Source organism: Eulemur rufifrons, chromosome 2 (genome assembly GCF_041146395.1).
Source record: "Eulemur rufifrons isolate Redbay chromosome 2, OSU_ERuf_1, whole genome shotgun sequence".
Lineage (NCBI taxonomy): Eukaryota > Metazoa > Chordata > Mammalia > Primates > Lemuridae > Eulemur > Eulemur rufifrons.
Window position 1 is genome coordinate 28,686,185 of NC_090984.1, and position 18,959 is coordinate 28,705,143.

The 18,959-nt window shown below is 54.2% G+C and overlaps 1 protein-coding gene across 3 annotated transcripts in view; it reads right to left on the reverse strand.

The window, feature by feature from the left end:
* Positions 1 to 18,959, reverse strand: part of SMAD3 (SMAD family member 3) — a 114,128-nt gene that overhangs the window by 11,873 nt on the left and 83,296 nt on the right. For 2 of the 3 annotated variants that reach the window (XM_069482551.1, XM_069482532.1), the window contains exons 2-6: positions 14,813 to 15,006; positions 14,515 to 14,646; positions 13,038 to 13,112; positions 9,964 to 10,014; positions 154 to 366 (exon numbers count right to left, since the gene is read on the reverse strand). In XM_069482551.1, the coding sequence (XP_069338652.1) occupies positions 154 to 366; positions 9,964 to 10,014; positions 13,038 to 13,112; positions 14,515 to 14,646; positions 14,813 to 15,006 (665 nt within the window). The remainder of the gene's footprint in view (positions 1 to 153; positions 367 to 9,963; positions 10,015 to 13,037; positions 13,113 to 14,514; positions 14,647 to 14,812; positions 15,007 to 18,959) is intronic. The other variant, XM_069482542.1, reaches the window with a different exon arrangement.

Sequence of the window (18,959 nt, forward strand, 5' to 3'; positions counted from 1 at the left end):
GGGCAACAGACACCGGGGGCTGGCTGGGAGTTCTCATCCCTGCACCCCGTTCCTGCGGAGGCTCAGCACAGCCACAGATGGGGACAGGGCTCTGGGCGGAGGCTGCGCTGGGGCCCGGGTGGGAGCCGGTAGGGGAACGTGGCCACCGCTTACCGATGTGCCTCCGAGTGAGCTCCACTGCTGCGTTCCTGTTGACGTTGGAGAGCAGCCCCAGGCAGAAGCGCTCCGAGTTGGAGGGGTCGGTGAAGCCGTCCACCGTCATGGACGGCTGCGAGGCGTGGAATGTCTCCCCGACACGCTGGTTCAGCTCGTAGTAGGAGATGGAGCACCAGAAGGCCGGCTCGCAGTAGGTGACAGGCTGCAGGTCTGCAGACAGGGCAGGTCACTGGGTCAGTGGGTCCCCCAGACCCCATGCTCCCTCCATGGGGTCCCCTGGATGCTCCGGAAGACTGTTTCTCCACTTCTCAGAGGGTCTTAATCTCCTGTCCCTTTTATTGTATAAAACTTGTATGATCCAAGGGAATAAGATACTCAGGTGTCTGGAGGAGCACTGCAGATACCCTACGTGCATAAAGAGCCACTGAATTCATTTGTTTTTAGCTCACAGAGGCCCTGCCCTACCTGGCCTTGGCTGGATGGACGCAGTCTTCAAGGAGGGGCTGGGGGAACCCGAAGAGGGCCTGGCACCAACGGGCACCTGGTGAGCCTGTGGACAGCCCGGCTGCCTCCCCGGAGCGGGCCATGTCCCCGTACGCTCGCCTCCCAGCCTCTCTACCGAGGCCCCCAGTAACCCACACTAATCTCTGTCCCCAAAAGAGCTTTAAGTTTTTGGCCCTGCAAGGCCCTGGGCAAGCTCTGGCCTGTTGAGCAGCAGCCTAGTGGGTTCCACGGTACCCGGCGTCTACAAACCACACGTGCTGGGCATGATCCGCACACTGAGCCCAAGGCCACGGCTCTTATCCCAGAAGCTAGTTTCCACACTTATCTAGACGTCGGTGCTGGGGTGGGTAACATACTCACTCACCTAAAAGCAATTCTGGATCTGTCCTAGTGGTCCGCTGCACAGTCTCAATCAGGGCTCCTCAAAGCAAAACTGCCACCTTGCGAGGGCCAGTTCTGCTTCCCAGAGAAGTAACAGCAGCTTCCCTCACATGACCCCATGTCCTAGGACGCCCTCTCCCTCGTCTTGCGCCAGCCACTGCGGGATGCCCTGGTACCCTGCCCTCCCGCTGCACGGTGCCCTGCCTGGGTCCGCAGCATCTCCCAGGCCCGGAGAACTCCCATGCGCATCGCCACCACGGCCTCCCACCCGACTGCCCAGCGCTGTGCTGCCCTGTGCTGAGCCCTGGGTGGGAGCACCGCCCACCACGCCGTGTTCGCCCTCTACGTGAATCTCATCCCCTTGTCAAAGAATCAGGGAGTCTCCTCCTCATTCTCACTCTTCCATCTCGAACCTTCGGCCTGGGGCATCAACTCTGGCTCTTTCTTAAATGTTCTTGGAGATGTCTGGTAGCTTGAGGTGCGTCTTTTTGTGAGCCGGTGTGGACAGGCGTCCTGACTGTCTGATGCAACCGTGAGGTCCCAGGGCCCAGGCTGACACCTTTCCCCCCCCTCGCTGTAGCCCTCGGCACAGGGTTCACAGAGTGACGAACGGGACGGGCTCGCCGTGCCCCAGTCTCAGCACCGGCCCGAGAACCCTGCCCACTGCGTGCCAGGTAACTTGCAGGAGCGAGAGCCCACTGGGGACCTCTGCTTGCCAGACCTTTGGAAGGTGTGCAAAGTCCCAGAGAGAAAAATCAGAAGCTGTTCTGCCCACCGGCAGGGGCCTGGGTGCTCCCTGAAGGACACAGTGGCCCTGATCTCCTTTGAGGGTCTGGGCGCATGATCCCTTCTAAGGGTGACGAGAATGCTACCATGTGCAGAGACACAGACCAGTGACATCCCTGCACTCAACACACACCCCGAAAGTGTTGGCTGGAGGGTCCGGACACTCCAAGTCAGGTTTCTTATCAACCTTGGCACTACTGACATTTTGGGCCAGATAATTCTTTGTCGGTGGGGCAGGGGGCTTGTGCACATTGTAGCGTCTTGGCCCCCACCCACTAAATGCCAGCAGCCTGTTACTAGATGCCAGCAGCATGGCCTCTGCCCACTAGGTGCCAGCTGTATACATCCACCTCGCCCTCTCAAGTTGGAGCAATAAAAACACATGGGCAGACATCGCCAGATGCCTTCTAGGGGGGAAACCTGCCCCCCATTGAAAACCATGGCCCCAGATGTTTAACCAGGCCATGGAGCGCAAGCTGCACCCTCCAGATGGAGGGTAGCCCTGGCTCGGGCGCAGCCTGGCCGTGTGACTGGGAGCTCACCGGCTACACTCTCTGAGCTCAGGCTTCCACACCAGCCCTCCCCGGCCGCCTGAGCACTGAGATAACCCACATAAAACGCAGGGCCACAATACGTGGTGTCACCAACAACATGACAACCCTGGTTCCATGAACCTGAGGACAGCCTGGTCCTATCGCTACCTCCATCTGAGAGGGGCAAAGCATCCTGGGCCCTTTTCTCTCTTCCCGGGGGGGAGCAGGGGAAGGCGAGGATGGAGGCTGGGATCCAAGCTGCTTATTGGGGAAGGGAGGGCTGATGGGGCGGAGGCCACTGTGGCCTGTGCCCTGGCCCTGAGGTTGGGCTGCGCCGCGTCAGCCACGTCCGGCTCTGGCTGTGCTCGATGCTTCAACATTCCACTGAGATAAGCTATATTCTAAACAATGTGGTCACTAAAATGTGAGCTATGCTACTTTTGGAAACTTAAAAAAAAAAACCCACCAAGAAATCCAAATGCAATCCAAGCATTCATAGTCAGGCGACATATCAGGGCTGCTAGCTACCTCTGCCTAGGCACAGGCTCTGCTGATCTTTGTGTGACCTTGGGGATATGATCTCCGCCTGTGGCCTCAGTTTCCTAGTCTGTACAATGGCTACAGTGCACTAGAAGACATCTCAAGCTGCATCTAGGTCACTGTGCTCTGGCATGGGTCGGCCTGAACAGGCAGCCTCGGCTGATCTGGGCTGGCCCTGGCTCACTCAGCAATGTGGGGAGCAGAATAGTGTCCTCAACCTCAAACCACAGAGCCCTGTCCAGCAGTCCCTGGGCTTAGGACAGGCAGAAGAGGAAGAGCTAGGCTCCCAGGAACAATGTCACAGCTCACCATTCAAAAAAAGAAAAGCCAACAGGCCACCCACTGTGCCAGAAGATCATGCTCCGGGGAAGTAAGCACTTCAGAGGAGTCTAAGAATCAAAGAAGAGTTTGGGGTCCTGGACCAAGAAGCCCTCCCAAGTAGATCAGAGCCCTTATCCAAACACCACTGGACAGTGCTGTGGAAAACACTGGACACAGGGAGCCTGACATGTCATTAGGAAGATGCAGTTTGGGGAGCAAAGTCATCAGGCTGCCATTTCGGAGAGTGCCGTCTGCATGAGCTGCCCTGCACTTAGAAACAAGACCCAGCTACAGCAAGCGCCCCAGCTGTGCACGTTCTATCCTCTGCAAACAACCAGAAGCCAGCTCTGCCTTTCCCTGCCTCCCACTCCCTCCCTCCCATCAGCCCTCAGCTGCTTCTTCAAGGCACTATGCGAGAAGAGCAGACCAAAAAGCATGGTTACCACCGCTGGGTTCTGCCTTCCATAGTACTTTTTTAAGAACTTGTATGTATGCCCTTATTTCTTTCCCACCAAAGGACTTATCCATACCATAATTAGTACGAAAGAAATAAAAAGTCACGACCTTGGAAAGGAAAAAGGCTACAAATGGAATAATTATGAGGTTATAGCTACTGAAAGAGCACCCAACTAGGCTCTGAACTTCCTAGCAGACAAGGCAAAAAGGGAATATAATATGCTACATAGCTCTGGTTGGTGGATGGGCAATGCTTACTAGTACCACAGGGGGAACAAAACTTGTCTTGGCACTAAATCTTAAAAGAAATCTCTCAGGGTAGGTGTCAACCACTCCCCCACTCCAATCAATCAATCGAGCCAACCAGCCAGCCAGCCCTGGTTTCAAGAGTTTACCAACAAATACAGAAGCAGTTTTATATAAGACTCCTCTGGGAGATGATTATGCAGGGGTAAGGTGACACGTCCCAGCAGAGAGCAATTTTGCCCCTCCAGGCCGAGAACTCTGCACAGCTACAGTGGCAGACGATGGCACATGCCCAAGGCCTTCCCTTCAAACAGCCCTGCTCCCGGCCAGACTTCTGAGTCTGTGCTAATCTTTCTTCCCAGACCAGAGGTGTTGGAGACACAGGAACCTTCAGCTTCAGCCGTTTTGTGTCCCCCGCTCTCACCAGCGTGGTGGCAGCCAGACTTCTCGAGTGGCATGGGGCACTTAATCCATGGCTGGCCCCCTGCCAGCCGAACGCACTGGCTGGCTTCAGTTTGGAGCCCTGTTCCAAGCTGGCATCAACTTTCTGTTTTGTTTAAGAAAAAGAAAACAGAATAAAACCCAGAAGGCCACACTTGGATTAAGGGATGCCTATTAAAAACCAGTGCAAGAGATTCAAATCCGGTAAGGGAAAAGGTGAGGAGCAAGAGGGGAAATCAGCTTTCTACTGTGGATCCTAAGCAGGACCAGCCAGGGGCCAGGAGCACGCTGCAGGGCTGAAGGTCAAAACGTAAACGGGCTGGCTTCGCCTGGGCCCTCCCCCTGCAAAAGGCAGCTCTCCCTCGACCTAGGAGATGCCACACTCCAATCCCCACGTCCTTCACGCTGCCACATCTAGGTCCTGGCCGTTCCCTCTGCCAGGCCAGCCCCTCCCCCTCATCTGCAAGGACCCCACTTTTAAGGCCCAGCTCACACAGCTGTAAAACATTCCCTCACCGCCTCCGTGCAGAATTGGCCTCAGCTACCTGTGCCCGAGTCTCCTGTGCAAGAGGGCCAGTTCTCCAGGCGCCCAGGCCAGCTGTGTCCCCAGCATCCAGGGTACTAATTCCAACCTACTTCTCTGAGGATTATGGCAACAAACCACGCTGCACATGGGACCCCACGCTCTTTCAGCTGACGGCCAATGTACTGCAACCAAAAACAGTGGCAAAGTCGGAGCTGGACCCTCAGGAGTGTGAGGGTATAGCTGGCAGCTCACTTCCTGTCATCACGTCGCCTGCCTGTGATTTCACAAGCTCGTGGAAGATTGCAGCCGGAGCTGGCCTTGGAAAGGAGCCTTGCGCAGCGGCATGAAGACACCTAGAACCAGGCTGGGCCTGCGCCCGGGACCCCCTGTCCTCTCTCCAGGGCCAGTGGTCTTCCGGCTGCCCTGCCCCGTCCTGGCAGGAGAGGAAGGTGCGTTCTGCCGGAAGCACTCTGGGAAACCATCACCTCCTTAAACTCTGGCCAAGCCTCCCCCAGGGCACTCCCTGCTGCCTCATTTTCCTCCGCCAAGGCCCCTCCCCTCCCCGAATGCCTCACTTTAAAGCAGGGAACAACTTACTCACCGGCAGGAGCCAGCTAGTTACCTTTTTCCTCTCTCGCTGCCTCCTCCTTCCCCTCCATCTGCCCCAATCCTTCTGACTTAAATGCTTCGGAAATTCCCGGTGAGTCACCCAGCACGATGTGTAATAACAGGAACGTCACCTGCTCACATCCCCTTCCCTGCAAACAAAGGTCTCAGGGGCTCCGAGAACCTGCCTCGGGCAAGATGCTGAGCTGGGTCTCAATCACGGGTTTGGGCTTCCTCCACGAGTCACTGCCCCTTACCAGAAGTGGCTTTACTGTGACAGGAGACTCAACCTTCCCCAGACCCAAGCCCCAGGGCTAACGCCTGGAGTAGGGAGGAAATGAAAAAAGAAACCAGATGTCCTACGCTTTATTCCTTTTTGTACGATAATTTCATAATAATCTCTTTTAAAAGAAATAAGCAGATGTCCTGAGATGTCCCCGTCTTTTCGAAGAGCTCACTGTGTGCCCATCTCCATCCTGCGTTTTGGGACTCGCTGGCCAGGAAGAAATGCAAAGGCTGCTGCTGCGGCTGCCTCCACTTACCCACTTTTATTCAATCTCCAGCCCACTGCTGACCGACGTCACCCCCACCTCTCCTCGCAAACTGCTCTCCAAGGGCTGCCGCGGAACCCCTGATGCCAAACGTAAGGCCTCTTCCTACATCTCACGCTGCCTCTCTGCAGAACCTGGCCGCTGCCCTGGCCCTCGGGGCCTCCCTCCCCTCTGGCCGCCATAGTCCCATCATCACCCTGACTCGGGCCTTCCTGAGGAAGCCCCCCTGAGTGTGTCCCTGGCTCTCTTTCCTCCTGGAGCTGGGTCCTCCTCCACTGGATTCATCTGCTGCCACAACTTCCGCCGAGCCTCTCCCGGGGTTTCCAAAGTGAGATCTGTGGCTGGCCGTGGGGCAGCAGAGAAGCGCTGGACAGCGATTAGCTCTGGGGAGGAATGCAGGACCAAACAGGCCTCCTTCCTGCAGGCTTCGCAGAAGTGTCACATGCAAGTCCCTTGGGGGCTGCAGGAGGGGCCACAATGCAGGCTTGCCAAACCCATCCCTTCTCTGTGATCCTGCTATGGGAAACGTGCCACACGTGTTAATGATTTCCAAACCTGTACCTCCGCTCTGGCCTATTTCCTGACTTTCTGGCTGCTTCCTGGACATAGGTAAGTACAGCATGGGGTGAGTCACCTGTGGGTTCACCCATTCCACCTCCTGGGTGTTCCGCCTCCGTTAAGAGGCCTCGCTGGTATCCCAATTAAAGCTGGCTCTAGACCCTGCTAATTCCGGCCCATGACCCCCTCTCAAATGTGCTCTCCCGGCCCTGCCACCATTTCTTGAAAGTATTCATCTCAGTCCACTCCGCAGAAACAGCTGCCTCAGTGGGTTTGTTTTGGGGTTTTTTTTTGCCTTCAATAATTTCCCCACACAGTGGCCAGATTAAGCTTTATAAAGCTGTCATCAAATGCCACCCCCATTCAAAACCCACCACCAACTATATTCCGTAGGTAACAGGGTGCAAAGCTTGACACTCGGGGCTCTCTACTCAGGGCCCCACTAGCCCTTTCAGCCTCTTTTTCCCCCTTGTCCCTCCTGACAGCCAACCCACCGCAACGCCAGCCGTCCTCAGACCACACGCCGCCCTTCCACCCGCAACGTCCTTCCCTCCCTCCCTGCCTCACTGCGTCCCACCTGTCCTCCAAGGGCCCACTCCCACATGCACCACCTCCCCCGCGGCTTCCCACCCTACGCACGCTTGCTCCTTGGCATGTGCCATCCCTCCTCCTTCTCCGTGCTTGCCCCCACCCCTGGCACCTGGCACATACATCAAAGGTGGACACGGACACCTCCAGCCACCCCCCTGCCTGCGAGTGCCTAAGTGTTCTCCCCAGCCCTGGCCCCCAGCAGCAGTGGATGAACACAGAGGAGACACCTGGCCAGCCTGGATGCCTGTCCCCACTGGAATGGGGACACATCCCCTCCTCTGAACCCTCACAGCACTTCATCTGCAACTGCATCTTGTTTTATAACCATTTGGAGTCCTACTTACTGATCCCAACAGGCCACAGCACCTCAATGGCAGGGGCTATGACTCCTCTTCGAATCCCCCGCCTGGACTGCCACACGGTGACTGTGCAGGGACTATCTGGGGAATGAATGAGTGAGGAAGAGACGGGCAACCAGGCAAGGCCCCCTTCAGGGGCTGCAACCTAGCTTTTGTCTCCAACCAAGTGTATCAATGCCCTGCTTGAGCTTGGTTCTTCTGAGTCAGGAAGGTGGGGACAGCTGGTCTAAATGGCCCCGCCAGGCAGGTGTGTCGGGCAGCGACAGACAGCGTGCTCTGGATGGGGAGGGTCTGAGTTCAAAGCCAGCTTCTCCATCTACCAGCTGTGTGATCTGGGACAACTGAGTTAACCAGTTTGTTCCTTGGTTTCCTAATGTACAAAATAAAAATTACAGTACTTCTGCTGTAGAAAATTACGAAGATTGGGTTGACACACACAAAGCACTGTGAATAACAGAAAATAGTAAATTCCCAAGAAATGTTTGCCAGCATTTTCACCATCAACTCGTGCCCTTTCAGCTATGAGGCCAGGAGTCCCTGCGATCTACTGGGTAAGGATGAAGCCCATGGAGCGGAATGGTGGGGGCGTGAGGGCCTGCCAGGTAGAGAGGAAGCCAGGCCTGTCGGCACCAGTGTCTCACCATGAATCCTAACCCTGACTCGTCAGCTGACGCGTCCCCGATTCAGACCTTCCCAGCAGAGGTGTAACTAGCCCGGTGCAAAGTGGCACCTCTCTCCGCTGGCCGGGCTCAGGGTGGCCCTTCCTTTGTCAGCAATGATCTAGGAATTCTCAACTCGCAGACGAGCAACCTGAGGACGGGGTAGTAGGGAGGGAGAACGGCACCAACAGGGGGCTCTGCTGGGGTCCCAGCTCAAGAACCATCCTATCACCCCAGTCTCCACAATCTAGAGGGCCATTCCGGCAAACTGCCACCTGGGGTGACTTTCTATCTGAGCTACTGGGTCCACCCACAGCAGCCACCTCCAAGCTGGCCTGTGACCGCTATGGTTTCACAGGCAAGTGTCTGCTCTGAAGTCTGTCAACTAAAAGTGCTGCCTTGGCCACAGAGTAAAAACAGCTCAGAAAATAAATCTAAACCAGCCAATCTCAAAAGCTGAAAGCCCACAGTCAGGTTCACAATCACAGCCTTTAATTTCGCAAGTGTTAACACAGCTTCTGGCCTTCGGAGTTTGTTTTTAATACCTCAGTCCTTTCCTATCAGGAATTTGACTTTCCCTCTGCAGAGCCCAACACTCTCAGTGATATTATTCTACAAAGATGTTAAAACAGATCACCCAAAGTCCCATCTCACACTGCCCACGTGTCAGCCGGTTTGAAAGGGTTTTCAAGCATCTCCCCATATTTCAAATGATGAGTTTCTTCACCCAAAGCTATCAGTCGGGGTCTGGGAACAGATGGGGCCTCAAAGCTAGTCCAATCTACTTTGATTAACCGAGCTTGGATATTAACTATTTCTTTTCCTGAGCTGCAAATTAAGCCTCAGTAAGAAAGCCCAAAACAAAATCAAATTCACATTTTCTAAAACTACCAGACAAGAATATAAGAAATTCCCCTCAGTAACAACTAAATGGATATTTCATTTGTTTTGGGCCCTCCAGCAGGCTCCACGCCAAAGCCACAGGGACTCCCATGAAGCCTCCCCCCCGGCTGGAGAACCGAAGGACACTCTCGGTCAGAAGACTGGATCCGACAACTGGGGCATGTTGTGGAAAGACGGTCCGGCCACTCCAAAACATCACGAGATAACGCAACATCACAAACGAGGCATCTAAATATGGAAACGTGTTTACAAAATAATGTAAAGAGAAAAAAGAATGAGAAAACTGGACGTGCACTGTGATCTCAACAGCGCGGCATGAATTTATGTGCCTGATGCACAAACATCAGAAAGACCATGAGGAAACAAAGACAGTTGTGCTGGGGTGGCGGGATTATAGGCACATTGCTTTTTTTCCCCCCAAATTTCTTACTCGAGCAAAATTTAAATAAGTGCATCTGAAACAAGTCTGTCCACGTCAGGGGCTGGAGTCTGTGTGGCTGCCCGTGGCTTTGCACCAAACCGCACACGTGCGCTCGGCTGACCACAGGCCTTCATCTCCTGGGCATAAGGTTTGGGGGATTTTCGTTCACTCACGTCTAACTGCCCCCCGGGGGAAATACAAACCGGGCACATGGTTGCCTTTCCTGCCACCGCTGTTCTCAGGTTTCCCTGTTCACGGTGACCTCAGCATCACCGTAACCGGAAACCGGATGGGCCGAGCTGAGCTAAGCGGATGAGGGTGGGGGTCAAGGCAGAGCCTCACCTTCGAGGCCCCCTTCCCACACTGGCCACCGGCCAGGCTGCAGGTATAGGGGGTTCCGGTCACGGGGACATGGAGATACTCACCCAAGTTATTGTGTGCTGGGGACATCGGATTCGGGGATAGGTTTGGAGAACCTGTGAGGTGAGACACAACTGTGAGACTTCGTACAGATTCTTGGCCGGGAGAACCAAATTACTGAACACTCACATCAAGGTGGGAAAGCTCAACACGGCAGGAGGAAAACCCTGGACAGAGCTTCCAGATCCCAGGAGAAGGCCTAGCCCCCTGCCCTTGCCCGAAGTTTCCTCCCTGGGCCCCAGGGTCTTCATCTGTGCAGTGGGGACTGCGTGGATGATCTCAGAGGTCTCTTGAACGACATGGTTTTTATGATCCCAACCAAGAGTCCCAACACAGGCTGCTGAGTTCTCAACTATAATAGGTGACAACTTTTTTCTCTGGCTTACACCACCTGCCCTGTTCACTATGCCCCCAGGAACGTGAGGGGACCAGGGAAGCCCCTCTCCCCAGTGGGTCAAAGTCCCAGGCAGCAGAAGGCCATCCCGCGCCCCCAGGTGTGACATCACCAGTCACTGCTCTCAATCAGATGCGGCAGTGGCTCAGGTGCCTGGAAAGATCAATTTCAGGAAACCCACAAACCTGCCTCGGAAATCCTGCAACTCAGCAAGCAGACTGACATTTTATGCAAGACGTGATAGTACACGTGGGAAAAAGTCCAAATCTACCCAAGTCTTACTCTGTTATCTTCTCTCCACCCCCAGAAAAAAGAAAAAACTCACATGGCATCAGCCTTCAAAAACAACCAGTGGCTGCCTTTCCACAGAGCAGCTTCCTGCTCGTCCCTCCTCTGTTCCTCTATCACGGAGGCCACAGAGTTATTTATTAACCGCCCTGGGGCCTGGCTCCACCCTCTGAAACCCACCTGTCCTGCAGCTGGGCCCTGCATCTGGCCCCAAGCATACGCTGCCCTGAGCTGTTCCTGGGGGTCTTTTATTTTGCCCTGACCCAGCTGTCACCTCCTGGAGGGCGAGAGATGAGCCACGGATTTCTTCTTCTCCCCTATGGCCCCTAATCCAAAGCAGGAGATGGAACAGTCACTGCAGACAGAGTTGCAGAATCAGTCATGGGCTCTAGACACGCCACCATGTATCTGCTATGTGACTTTGGCAAAGTTATTTAACCTCTTTGAGCCCTAATTTTTTTCCTCAGAGATAAAATGGGGACAATATCGTGTACGGTGCAACACGTCAAAATTAAATGAGATCGTGCATATAGAAATGCTTACGCCTTGACTGGTACACAGTAGGCACTCGATGAATGTTTGTTCCCTATTTTGTGGTGGCTGAATCATGACGGCCTAGGAGGGTGGAGGGACCTTCCCCCTGTTCTGACAGGGCATGTATGCATGTGAGGAGAGACACAGGAGAGACACAGGTGACCCTCTGGCCCTAACTGAGATGCTAGCACACCTCAGCTGGCAGGGACACCCAGCCCATGAGCAACTGGACTGGGATCCAAGCAGGCAGTTGAGTGAAGAACGGAGAACAGGACAGGGCCACACACGGGTCCTCAAAGCCTTGTCTCCGTTGGGATAGATCACCGAGGTTCACAGCAGGGCCCTGCAGGCACAATTGACGGGAGCAAAGGAAGCAGGGAGAGGGAACAGAGAAAAGCAGGGCAGAAAGGAAGAGGAGGGAGAAGAACCGAGAGCTGAGAGAGTGGAAATGAGGCTGTTCCTCCCACAGACAGACCCTCCACTCTGGCCTGTGATCGTTTGTGACAGTAATCACCCTACAGCTACGGAGAGCAGCAAGGAGGGGAGAGAGAGAGAGCAGAGTGAGGAGAAACAGCAGCTGGAGAGACGCTGCCTGGCTGGCCTGCCTCCGTGCCAGCGTTTAATAGCTGCACGCTTGCAGCGGTCACTTGGCACCCGACACAGGACGACCTGCAGTGCATTCCAGCGGGGTTCACCCTGCCAGCCACTCAGCCGGGTGGGTGTGTTTCAGGGGCTGTGCTCAACCCAAAAGTGCCACCTCGCCCAGGCTAGATTTCAGCAACTACATTTACAACGTGCATGCGAGTCTCTTTCGTTCTGCTTTCAGGAATTGCACAATCTCTTCTGGGCCGTGTGCAAGGGCAGGTGGCTCCACTGTGTCTAGCGGCTCTGTGTGTACGAGGCATGCCTACCGTCACCGGAATGAACATCTGCTCGGCCCCCGTCCCTCCTCGCCCAACCACACACAAGGCGGTGCGTGTTCTATGTGGCAGCTGGGGCTCAATTCAAGAAGCTGCTGGTCAGGAGCCAATTTGGTCCCATAACAAGTGACTTGGGAAACATCTGGAGATGTAGCAGGAGAGAACCAGGCCCGGTCCCTCATGGCAGGATCACATTGGGTCACCACACAAAAACAGTGGCTTCAGGGGTCTCCGCTGGCCACTGGAAAAGACTTTACCTCCATTCAGGCTCCCTTGCCTCTCACCTGACGATCTCAGGTGATCAAGCCCACCCTCCACCCCACTGCCAGAAATCTCACAGGGGCACAGGCCTTGCCTACAGCCTGCAGTGGCTCCCCATCAACCTGGCTAAATGCCAAGTGGCCCGCCTGGCTTGAAGGTCCACCACGCTCAGCCCTCCTAGCTCTCCTGCTTCTGGAGAGAGTATGCACCAGCTACACCTGGGCTGGACTCTCCCTGGACTCCAGCCATACTGCCCCTAGAATGCACCAGGCTCTCCTGCCCACGCCCCCATGACTCTCCCTGGCACACCCTTTGCCCACCTCATGGCCTGGCTAACACCTACACAGCTCCAAGACTCAATTCAGGAAAAACCTACGCTGCAAGGTACTGCTCCTCCCCAGACCGGGTGAGGGGCCCTGCTCTGTGCCCCTGTTGCCAGGTGGCATCTTCCATCAGGGCACATGTGAGACCACACAGTGACTTCTGCTGTCTCGCCAATCTCCCCTGTTATCTGTGCCTGCCTCGGGCCCTCTTCTATACCCAGAACCTGGCACATAGTGGTCGCTGTGTAAATAAATAATGGACAGACAGACAAAAAGGAGGGAGGGAGGGAGCAAGGGAGCGAAGAGGAAAGTGCAGAAGGGACAGACAGGCCAGTCAGAGCACACCCTGCGCGACTGACCTGCGTCCATGCTGTGGTTCATCTGGTGGTCGCTGGTTTCTCCATCTTCACTCAGGTAGCCAGGGGGTGGGGTCTCTGGGAAGCAGAAGGAAGGTGGGCCATTAAAAGACCTCCAAGGCTTGGCCCGGAGATACCTTTCGCAAACACATTGCACATTCACACCACTGCACCAGCACTGGAGCTCCAGCCTCGAGCGTGGGCATCAGCCTCCTGGACTCCGCTGTCTTCACACGTGTCGACCTCCGGCCCCCACCTGGACTGAAACTGCCCCTGTTCATGCCAGAACGACTCCCGAGTCTGAAACGCCTGCTCCTGGAGTCACTGCCAGGCTAACTGCTCCTTGTCCTTCAAGGTCAGGGCTGAGCCCCGCCCCTCCAGGGAGGCTTCTGGACTTGCCTCAGCCTCACCCATCTCTGTCCTCTGAAGAGCTGCGGCCTCACATCCGTACTTTGGCCCCTACTGTCCTCTCCTGTGTTGCTATTATTTGTTGTCTCCAGGGGATGCGTCTTAGCTCCCCAGTTAGGCTGCAAGTCCAGCAGTGGCAGAGACTGTGTGATCTCTTTCTCTGAAGTCCTCCCGGCCCCTGGCTTAGCCCACCGAGGTTTCATATTTGAATAGGGAGTAGATGACTTACCCCTTGGAGACCAGGGATCTGAAAGGGCTGGAAATCAGGTCTCCCCTTACCGCTCTGACCCAAGCACACAGGCCTGTAGCCAACCTCAGCACAGTACGCTAACCCAAGGTGAAAGTCACGTCTAAATTAGAACGCTCTAAGAGGAATGCAGCAGGATTATTGCCCCGGCAAGCAAAAGCAGTGACTAGCCCAAGTGCTGCCAAGCACAACTTTCCTGGACGCCGGGAGAGCGCTGGTGATTCACACATTATTTGCATGTAAATGAGGGGCCTCCGAAAACACTTGCAGCCTGTGTCAGTGGAGCCCCGTTCTCCCAGCAGAGCAGTGAAAACTCAAAGTCAGCCTCAATTCCCACCCAGGATGCAGCCCCCCCCCCCCCAGGGTCTGAAGGCCAGACTTAGTTACAGGGCCAGTTCCCTGCCCTCGCTGCTACCCAGCCCTCCTCTCTGTGCCTCCCTGCCCGCCCCCATCCCGCCTCTGCAGCCCCCAGCGGGTCGGGGACCCTGCTTAAACGCCAGCACCAGCCGCAAGGGCAGGCGGTGAGAGAAACAGTGTTGCTATTTCCGCTTCCAAGATAAATGACCGCACCAAGGCCGGACAGAAGGGTCACGCTGCTCCTCTGTGCCAAGAAAAGCATCATTAGTGAGTGAGGAGCTGAGGCCACGGGTCCTCTCCCAACAGGGATGTGGTTCTGAGTCTGGGGCCCTGGGGCCAGTGCTGTGCGCAGAGAGGGGGTGGGGATGGCAGATGGCTGAGGGGGACAGAGAGCAGGGCACAAGACTGATGTTGGGGCTGGCCACCACCCCAGCCTCCCAGGCCAGCCTGCGCTGCCCATGTGCATACCTGGAATATTGCTCTGGGGCTCGATGCCCGCAGGGAAGTTAGTGTTTTCGGGGATGGAATGGCTGTAGTCGTCCAGCGGGGGGAACTCGGCCGGGATCTCTGTGTGGCGTGGCACCAACACAGGAGGTAGAACTGTCCAGGGGAGACAGAGCAGAGGCGGCTCAGGGTCGATGCCAGGCTGGCACCAAAGCCCCTGCACCCCCGGTATAGCGGAGACCCTCCCAGGGGCGGGGGTGGGGAGGGGAGGTGATGACCCGCAGGCGGCTCCTGACCCCCCCTGGCTGGCCGGGCGGCATACCTGGCGTCTCTACTCTCTGGTAGTGGTAGGGATTCACACAGACCTCGTCCTTCTTCATGTTGAAGGCGAACTCACACAGCTCCATGGCCCGCAGCTCATGGTGGCTGTGCAGGTCGGGCCACCGCCACAGGCGGCAGTAGATGACATGGGGGAGCCCCTTCCGATGGGACACCTGCAGCCGGCCGTCCAGGGACCTGTGGGACAAGGAGGGGAAAACAGAGATGGAGAGGTGGGTTTGGCTTGCCTCTCGCGGCTCCCAGCGAATTTGCTGGCAGATGCTCAGACAGCCCAGAGATCAGAGAACAGCTAACTGCTAGTGCTGGAGGGGACCCTAGAAGTGGAAAACAGAGGCCCACCGAGGACGGCGAGGGCCCCACAACTGGCAGAGTGGCCTTGGAGAGCTCCCCAACTCCCTACAGCTCCGTGGGGAGCAGGGCTCCAGGCAAAAAGACCCGCACTTGAATCGCGCTCGAAAAAGAGCGGCCTGTCTGATCCCTACTTGGGTGAAGTGTGGAGAGCTCAGGACTGAGCAGGACAAGGAGAGCTCTTCGGGCACAGATGCGAGGACCACAGTGATTGCAGGAAGGGTGACCAAGTGCACAGGCTGTGATCACTCACCCGGTTCTTCCCTCACACGTTAGAAAGCAAGAAAAATAAAACTCTCCTGTTTAGTTGTTATTTGTGGTAAAGCAAAGAGGGAAAAAGGGAAATGAAAGGAAATTGCAAATGGTAAAATCCTACACTACAGACCTCTCAGAGTTCTGTCCAGCTTGTGGGCTGTCTGCATGTCGGCCCAGGTGAGGGCGACCACAATGCTCTCCTGGTCCTGAGACTTTGGAGTTAAGGCCCACAGGATGCACACGAGGCAGGAGAGAGCAGAGCCTCGGCCTCCACACCAGGCTTTGCCTGCCACGTCCCCAGCCTGGCTGGGACACACACCTACAAATGGCTAATGCCTGACCCAGCGCAGACGGTATCTTCTGCGGGGAGCTGGCTGAGCCGCTGTGAGCTGGTGCTCCCGCCTCTCAGGCCAGGCCAGGTGTGGTCCCTGACCAGCAGCTATGGCCCAGGGAAGCACACTGCACATTTGGACTCTCAGAGCCGCCACCCACCTGCTAAATCAGAATCTCTCTCTATGAAATCTCCAGGTGAGCTGCACGGTGACAGCTGGGGAGCTCAGGAGCCGCAAAAGCGTTGTCAGCTTAGAGCAAAGGTAGAGCCAGAAGGTTTCCAAAGGGACATGAGATTTCAGACGGTGTCTGGTATTAGCCAGGTGAGGAGGCTTCTTTTACATGCAATCCCTTATTTAGTACATATTTTATGAGCACTTAACTGTGTGTGGCACAAAGGACACAGTGATGAGGAAAGAGACCTCACAGTGAGAACAGACCAGCAGAGTGGTCCCTGCTCCCATGAAACTCCCAGTCCCATGGACAGGACCCACATTAAGCCAATAATCACAGGAAGCTACAGTCACGGACTATGACAGTGTACTGGGTACGGAGAACCCTACGGGAGTCTATGATCATGCTACCTCCCTTTGCCGAAGGCTTAGACAAGGCCTCCTGAGGAGATGGTGGCTGACCTGAAGGACTAACCAGGCAAAGGGGTACGAAGAAGGGCATTTCCAGTAGAGGAAAGAGCATGTGCAAAGGCCCCATGCAGCGTGGAAAACATGGCGCGGCAGGAGGAGCAGAACGAAGGCCAGAGTGATTGGAAAGGAGAGCGTGAGAGTGCAAGAGGGTGGGTGCAAGATGAGGCTGGGGAGGCAGGCGGGGCTGACTCTGCAGGGCCCTGGTGGCCACAAGAAAGGGTTCTGTCTTTTTTCTAAAAGCAAGTAGCAGCCTCTGAGATGTTTAAGTGGGCTGTGCACGTCTGTGAGAGAGACAGGCCCGGTGACAACGCTGGCTGCGTGTGACCAGCAGACCGGGGCAGTGGGCTGGGGAGCAGGGAGCAGATGAGATGGCTGTGGTGTCCCAGAAGGTTCCCTGTTAGGAGGTGGCACCGCTCCTTCCGCAAGGAGGCCCATCCTAGGACCCCCACCAGCCAGTGGCATGGTTCTTCTATTAGGAGAGATATTTGCAAGCTCTCCTCTCTGCCCACTGTGACCGAGGGCACCATTTGTTTGAATAAACAGAATCTGTGGGCACTCTGGGGGAGGGGCTCGCCAGATGTACCAGAGAGAGAGAAACGGAGGGATCCAATTCGACTCTCCACGCCACTGGCCTGGGACTAGGGAAGGACAGACAAAGGTCAGAGCTGGGCTTGGTCACAGGAACTGACCCAGAACTGCTGACTAAGGGCATCTGGAAGGATGTAATTACCTTCCTCCCAAGGGGCGCCATTCCAAGGAACCCCTGCAGCCGAAAAACAGTAATTACCGGGCAGAACATGCGAGGACATCCTGAGACTCGTCCCTGAGGTACAGAAGGAAGACCGGCAGAGGCACAGTCACGAGACCGGGGGCGAGAAGTGGTTTTACTCTCCCAGCTATGAGATGCAGTTGTGAGGTCTCTGGGATGCTCAGTTGCCTCATCTGTAAAACGGGGACCTCACGAAGCTCTGGTATCCATCTGAGTGTTTTGTGAAGCACCAACAACTGAGCTTACTGTTCTGCACCGTGTCAGCCCCGCCCCAGGCCCCGCCCTGGACAAGCAAAGTGAGCCGTGGGGCTGAGCAGGAGAGAAAGGGAGAGTGGGAAGTGGTGACAGAGAACTATTCAGCCGTTCTCGTCCTCTTGCAAAGCCACCGCGTGCCCACAGATTAGGGAAGTGGCCACGTTTGCTCTTCAGTGTTTGACAGAAACCCCAACAAAGGGCCAGCTGGACATCGCAGCTGCCTCTGCAGGAACAGGCGGTGGAGAAAAGCTCGGGCCGGCAGCCCCGCCTGGGTGATGGAAGGTGGTGGGCCTCTTGCTTTAAAAAGAATAATATGAATTATTTTGATAATAATTAACATAACTACCATGTGAGTTGTATTTAACTCACGCGAATTTTGATCCTGGGGCCTCATGAATCGTATGTAACTCACATGTCTCTTCACCTTGGGAGCCAAGAAAACTATTTTCTAAGTTGCATATAACTCACACACAGAAAATGATAAAAAAAATAATAATAATAATAAATTTTCCATTAAATTAGAAAGGATCATTTTGTTTTCCAAGTTTTTATTCTCTTTCATAAAGAGAATGTGGTGCCAAGGAAAAAAATTTTTTCTACTGTGGCAGTCAATGTGCTAAACTTTTAAAAGCATCCTGCTACAGTAATGGAGGCAGTATGGTAATGGCATGAAGACTGATCAAAACATCAGTGAAATCTAATAGAGTCCAGAAATAGTTACATACACATGGATAACTGATTTCAACAGAGGTTCAAAGACAATTTAGTGTAAAAAAGAGACTCTTTTCAACATACGGCGCTAGAACAAACTGGATATCCATATGTAAGAAAAATGAACTTCAACCTATACATTGCACCCTAAAATAAAAATTAACGTGTTTTAGAATGTAAAACATAAAACTATAAAAATTCTACAAGAAAACATAGCAGAAAACTTCTGTGACCTTGGGAGAGACAATGATTCATATGTGACAGATACTACACCAAACACATTCCATAAAAAAAAATAGACAAATCAGATTGTATCAACATTTAAGCTTCTGATCATTGAAAGACACTGTCAAGAGAATAAAAAGCCAAGCCACAACCTCACAGAAAATATTAGCAAAGCATAAATATGATAATGGACCTGCTTCCAAAATATATAAAGAACTCTGAAAACTCAATGTTAATAGACAATCCAATTCTTTAAAAAAGAGATAAATGATTGGAATAGACACTACGCAAAAGACATAAAGATGGCAGGTAAGCATATGAAAATATGTTTAACATCATTAGTCATTAGGGAAATGCAAATTAAAACTACAAGGAGATAGGACTAGGTTAAAATTAAAAAGACTGTCACATGTTGGCAAGGATGTAGAGCAACTGGAATTCTCATGGATTGCTGGTGCGAATGTAAAATGATACAACTAATTTAGAAAAGTTTGGAAATTCCTTTTTTGAATTTTTTATTTGTAATTTTCAAAGATACATAATAGTTGTACATATTTATGGGGTACATGTGATATTTTGGTACAAGCATACAA